The following is a 6,000-nucleotide window of genomic DNA, read 5'->3' as shown; positions in this document are numbered from 1 at the left end:
GGTAGAAAAGTGTTTGATGATAGGAAAAAAAAAAAAATCTGCCTGCTTGCAATTCTCAGAATGGCCAGGATGCTACAATAAACTGTTGCTTTCCCGAGCTGGGTGGACGGGGACAGGCTGGCGGAGGAAGCCGGAGCAAAAAGGACAGAGCACTTGAGAGGCGGAACCAGAACTCGGGCCGGGCGCGGGCGGCCGCGGGGGCCCGGCGGGGCGGGCCGGGCGCGGCCCCTTTAAGGCGGGCGGCGCGGGCCGGCCGAGCGCGGCGGGGATTGGCGCGGCGGGATCAGGGCGGCGGGGCGGGCGCGCGGGGCCGGCGGCGCTTTGATCAGGTCCTGGCAACTCGGTACCGCCGGGCGCCGGGAAGTGAAGAGAAGCGCTCGCAGCCATGAATCGCGGGGCCGCCCCGGGCCCGGGGCGCCCGGGTCCCCCGCCGCCGGCTGCGCTCTGAAAGGTGGGACGGAGGCGCGGCCCCGGCCGAGCGGCTGCCCCGCGGGCCCCCCGGGCCGGGGCCGAGGGCGCGCCCGGCGGCGTCGCGGGCGCCGGGGGCGGGAGGGGCTCCGGCCCGGCCGGGGGCGGGGGGGGCCGGGGAGGGGGCCGCGAGCCGGCCGGGCGCGCCGAGGGGCGGCGGGGGCCCGGGGGCGGCGCGGGCGCGCCGGGCGCTTACCTCCCTTTCAGGACCGTGCGCCGGCCCGCGCCTTTGAAGTGCACAGTGAGGTCCGCGGCGCAGTTTTTGTTGGAAGCGCCGGGAGGACGTGGGGTGCGCGGAGCGGCTGCTGGAAGCGGCGCCCGCGTCGAAAGCCCGGCCGGCGTGGCCGGGGGGCCAGGGCGGCCGCGGCGGGGCGAGGCCCACTCGGATCTTCCGCAGACGCGGGGCGGCCGGGCGCGCCGCCGCCTCCCTCGCCGCCGGGCTCCCCGCACTCCCTCCCCGGCCGCGCGCCTCCCCATGCTCCCCGACACCGGGTCCGGCCCGGGGGGCCTGGGACCGCGGCGGCGAGCCGATCCGGGGGCCGGGGCCGGGGCCCTGCCCGGGGCGCCCGCGAGGTCTGGGCGCGGAGCGCGCGCGCGGACCCCTGGTGAGTGCGAGGCCGCGGCGGCGGGCGGCCCGCGCGCTTTGATGTGCCGGGCGGCCCTTTGAAGTGGGCAGGCCGGCTATTTCGGGGCGCGCTCCGGGCGGGCGCGCAGAGTGGTGGCGGGCGCGGCGCCCGGCGCTCCGGGGGGCTCGGCCGGGGTGGCGGGGGCCGGGCGGAGAGACTCGAGCGATCGGTGGGGGCGGAGCGGGGGCAGACCCCCCCCCTCCCCCGGGGGTGTCGCGCCGGGGCGGCGCTGGGTAGGAGTCGGGGTGCGAGAGTGCGCCGGGGCGCCTTTGGGAGGTGGGATGAAAGGGCGGCGGCGCCCCCTCCCCTCCCCCGCCCCCTCCCGCCGCGCTCTCCTCCCCTCCCCTCCTCCCCTCCAGCCCCCGGTCGGCGCAGAGGGGCCCCGATCGCCGGCCGAGGCTCAGTCTGCGCGCCGGAGCGGCCCGAGCCCGGGGCGCCTGCGTTCCCCGCGTCCCTCTTGCCGCCTGCCCCGCGCCCCGGCCGCCCCGGCCCCTCGTGCGGAGAGGCCGAGCCTCCGCGTCGCCATTGCTGGACCGGCCGCCGCGTTCCGGGCTTCTCTGTGGGCGCCTCCGACCCGCGCCCGGACTCGGGGCTGCGAGCGCCTCCCGGGGCTCCGGACGGTCGGGGTGGACCGGGGCCGGGGGACGAGCCGGGGTGGGTGGGGGGCGCTCGACAGCGATGAGAGCCGGCCCTCGGGCCCCCTTCGTCTTCCAGGTAACGGGGCCGACCCCCTTCCCCTCCGCCTGGGCAGCGCTGCGCTACTGGCGGCCTGAGGCCCCGCGCGGGGGCCCCGCGCGCCCACCCAGGGCCCCCAGCCTCCGGTTCGGTGTCGCGCCCACCCGCCCCCCCAGCCCTCCCCTCCGCTCTCCCGAGTTTGATCCTTCCCATGCTGGGGTGAGCGGCTGCTTTATTGGTTAGATAAGACTTTTTGCTTGTGGAAAAAAGAGGCTTGAGGTCAGCAGAGTTTGGGATTCTTGGCACAGGCGGTGGTAGCGTGAGACGGTTTCTGATCCGGTTTTGTAGGGTTTGCGGCTCCGGGGGGGCGGGGGGCAGGGGGCGGCGAGTCCTGAGGCTTCTCCGCTCTCTGGCAAAGTTGAGAGATCAAAGCCTTGTCTGAGTGAGTGGATTTCTGGTTTCGGGGAACCGGGAAAACCGAGGTGTAGACTGAGCCGGATTCTTGGCGGGAGGCGGGGCGCAGCGAACGTTTCCATCTGGGGGTGGCGCGGGGTGGGGGGGGGTGGTTCCAGCTGGGAGTCCGGGAGCCCATCCCTCCCTGTGCTGGGCGGGCTGCTTGCTCGGTCGAGGCTCTTCTGAATTTTTAAGGAGTGGGAAGGGGTAGGTGAGGGGATGGGAACCAGATGCCGGGGAAGGGCACGTTTGGAGCTCGAGTATCTGTGCTGAGAGCCGCGTGGGGAAATTGACCGAAATTGGTTTCACCTGCGCACCGCCCGGCGGCTCGGGGCGCGCGTCTGTGGAGTGGGTGCTGTCCCGGCGAGGGGAGGGGCGCGCCGGGCTGCCCTGCGCGCGCCGGGGCCGGGTGGGGTTTTGGAAGCCGGTGTCTTCCACCTCCCGGGCCCTCTGCCCCACCTCCCACCCTCCCCGCGCCCCTTCCCCGCCCCCGCCCCCAAGCGGGGAGCTCAGATTTCGCCTTTGAAAAAGCAGCGTCTGATACTTTAGATGAGCACCTCGCAGATAGCTGGGTTGCTTGATTTGAATTTGAGGAGTTGAAAAGCCTGTTTACTTTCTTGCTTTGATGTTGGGTAGATCTGGTTTTGATTATATCAATACCCTTTTCTCTCTGCCTCCCCCACCCCCTTCCTTTTCTTCCCAGAAAGGAGGCTCAGATGAGTCCCTGCTGACTTGAGAGAGAAAGAGAGACCACGCTGATTGCTGGGAGGAACTGGAAGAAGAAAAAAATTCCTAAACTCAGCGAGAAGAAGGCACTCGCCATGAGCAGTGCTGTGCTGGTGCCTCGGCTCCCAGACCCCAGCAGCAGCTTCCGCGAGGATGCCCCGCGGCCCCCAGTGCCCGGGGAAGAAGGGGAGACCCCACCGTGCCAGCCGGGCGTGGGAAAGGGCCCGGCCGCCAAGGCCTCGCCCGTCTCCCCCAGCGCCCGGCGGAACGAGGGCGGGCTGGGGGAGCCGGAGGGCCGGGCGTCCCCGGATTCCCCGCTGACCAGGTGGACCAAGTCTCTGCACTCCTTGCTGGGCGATCAGGACGGTGCTTATCTCTTCCGGACTTTCCTGGAGCGGGAGAAATGCGTGGATACTTTAGACTTCTGGTTCGCCTGCAATGGATTCCGGCAGATGAACCTGAAGGATGCCAAAACTTTACGAGTAGCCAAAGCGATCTACAAAAGGTACATCGAGAACAACAGCATCGTCTCCAAGCAGCTGAAACCTGCCACCAAGACGTACATTCGGGACAGCATCAAGAAGCAGCAGATTGACTCAGTAATGTTCGACCAGGCCCAGACCGAGGTCCAGGCCGTGATGGAGGAGAACGCCTACCAGACGTTTCTGACGTCGGACATATGCCTCCAGTATGTGGGGAGTGGGGGCGAGAACCCAGCTTACCTGAGTCAGGGAGGCCTGGGCAGCCTCAGGCTTGTGTGTGGCTACCTCCCCACCTTGAATGAGGAGGAGGAGTGGACTTGTGCCGACTTCAAGTGCAAACTCCCCCCCACTGTGGTGGGCTTGTCCAGCAAGACCCTGAGGGCCACAGCCAGCGCGAGGGCCATGGACACCATCGAAAGCGGATACAGGTAAGCCCTGGGGTGGACGGGGGGGTGGGAAATGAAGTGGGCTCTGCAGATGTTTTGAGTTAAGGAGGGTGGATGGATGGATGGTCAGATGTGCTGCTGAGGCTGACAGAGGTCTGTCTTGCACTAGGACCGCTGGCCACGAACCCTTTGATCTGGCTTTCTGTTGTTGAAAGGAGAGGAGAGGGATGCACGCACAGCTAAATACTCGGAGTCTCCCAGTGCCGGCTGCAGACAGTGGCAGCAGAATGCCTCAATGTGGTTACTCATTATCCTGCACCAGTCTTAGAGGGGCAGCGAGGAGAGTCAGTCAGACACTAAGCGCCGGTTTGGGAAGGGGTCACTCAGTGGTGAGGAGTGAATGCTGGCGGAGCTGGCGGCCCAGGTGGTAGCATGTGTGCCCAGACCACGGGGGTAAGTGGGATCGTTTGAACTTTCATGTTAAGAGCCAGCAGCTGGCTTAACAACTGGGCTTGTGGTTCTTTATGGAACGAGATGTGAACCCTGCGAGGAATCCTCCAGAGGAGGCAGGGACCTGTGACTCCCCAGTGAAGGGTCCTGTGCTTTTAGAACCTGCTGCTGGGTCTTACATGCTTGCTGCCCTGGGGGCAGACCCCGGTTGGTGCCTGTGTCGCTCACTGCTGATGGAGAGGGGGTTCTGGCGGGAGAGGACTTGGGCCCTGGACTGCCTTCTCTCTTGGAGGCTTGGAGGACAAGCAGTTCTTTATAGAACGGCCAAGTCTTAAGATTCTTGACCTTTGGAGGCAACTTCAGACCTCCTGTTGGAATGAGTTTTCCTGTTTCTCTCTCTCTCTCCGCTTCCAAATATCCAAAGAGAATGAGCCTCTGAGTTCCAGGTTGTTTCTGATGGCACGCGGGGGAGGGGCCGGCCGCTGGGCTGCTCTTGGAGCAGCTTATCGCTGACCCTGTGGGAAGGGGCGTGCGACCTGGCTGCTGTCTCTGGAGGTTGCCTCCCTCTGTAGGGTCCGGCGGGCCTCGGAGGGGCGGGGAGCCGGGTCTGAGCCAGGAAGCTGGTGGTCCGGGGGTGGTCCTGCTGGGAGGGAAGGGTGGCGTTGGCACCGCCAGGGGGCGCTCCTGTGGCTCTGCGAGCTGGTCTCCCGGGCGGACATCTGGTCCACCACCGCCTTCGATGGGACCTGACTGGCTTGTCAAGGGCTCCAAGGATCATCGGAACCGAGTTGTTTCAGCATCTTTAAGCTATGGTTTCGGGCTGTTTGGAGAAAGATGCTGGCTCTGACTTCTGGGGCTAGCAGCTCCAGGCCACCTGCCACCCCTGCCCGTTCCGTTATGCGGATACTTGGGGAAAGCCCCGCCGGCCTCCGTGCCCTCCAGGCTGGCAGCGGTCGCCGAGGCTACTTAAGGCCTGCGGTCAGGCGGCTTCTCAGGGGGCCTTGAGACAGTGGGGCTTCAGTGTCCCCCCGGGGTCAGGGCCCAGAGCGCCACCTTTGTAAACCGCGCCCTGGCTGGTTTTGGAGCCATTCGGGCTCCGGGGCGGGACCCTCCTGGGACCCTCCCCTTTGTGGGTGGGCAGTCGGGACCCCGCCCCCTCCCGGCCCAGCCTGGGTGTTTCTACCAGGATTCAGCTTTAACGGGGTGTCTGCAGGCGAGCATCCTCCTTTGTGTTTCTTCCGAGCCTCTTGGGTTGGGGTTGGTGGGTGCTGTTCATATGTAAATGACACCTGTTCATTGGCCCCCTGGGTTTCCTACTAGATTCCTGCCTGACGTTGTCCCCCTGTTGGGTTGAGAGGCTGGTACCTTACCTGGACTGCAAGTCTTACCTGGGCATTGTCAAAGAGGGATTAAGACCTACCCCAGTCTTTTTTTTTTTTTTAACGTGCAAGATACTCAAGGGTGCCTGCGGTGTGTTAGGAGCTGCACCGAGCTGTTCACAGGCCTGAGGTGCAGCCCTGACCACCTCTTCCCACCTGGGCTGAACTCTTGCTGAAGCTGAGAGGGCACTGTCCCTTCTGCTGATGTCACAGGTTGCTGTTAGGATCAGAATAATGAACAGGAAAGCCCTTTGTAAAGGGACATGGTTTGAACAGACATAAGGCATTATAATTAGCTTGATTTACTCATGCTCACTGTTGGCTGTGTGAAAAGGGCAACCAGGTTCAGGTCTCA

The 6,000-nt window shown here is 65.8% G+C and overlaps 1 protein-coding gene across 2 annotated transcripts in view; it reads left to right on the top strand.

Annotated features, from left to right (window-relative positions):
- Window positions 1–255: 255 nt before the first annotated feature.
- AXIN2 (axin 2) overlaps window positions 256–6,000 on the top strand; it is a 28,859-nt gene continuing 23,114 nt past the window's right edge. The window contains exons 1-2 of one of the 2 annotated variants that reach the window (XM_027519230.1): window positions 256–451; window positions 2,926–3,858. In XM_027519230.1, coding sequence (XP_027375031.1) covers window positions 3,044–3,858 — 815 coding nt within the window. In that variant the 5' untranslated portion in view covers window positions 256–451; window positions 2,926–3,043. Of the gene's footprint in view, window positions 452–2,925; window positions 3,859–6,000 lie in introns of those variants that run through there. The other variant, XM_027519229.1, reaches the window with a different exon arrangement.

This window comes from Bos indicus x Bos taurus, chromosome 19 (assembly GCF_003369695.1).
Source record: "Bos indicus x Bos taurus breed Angus x Brahman F1 hybrid chromosome 19, Bos_hybrid_MaternalHap_v2.0, whole genome shotgun sequence".
NCBI lineage: Eukaryota > Metazoa > Chordata > Mammalia > Artiodactyla > Bovidae > Bos > Bos indicus x Bos taurus.
Note: the sequence above shows the minus strand (reverse complement) of the source record. Positions and strands in the feature narration are given on the sequence as shown.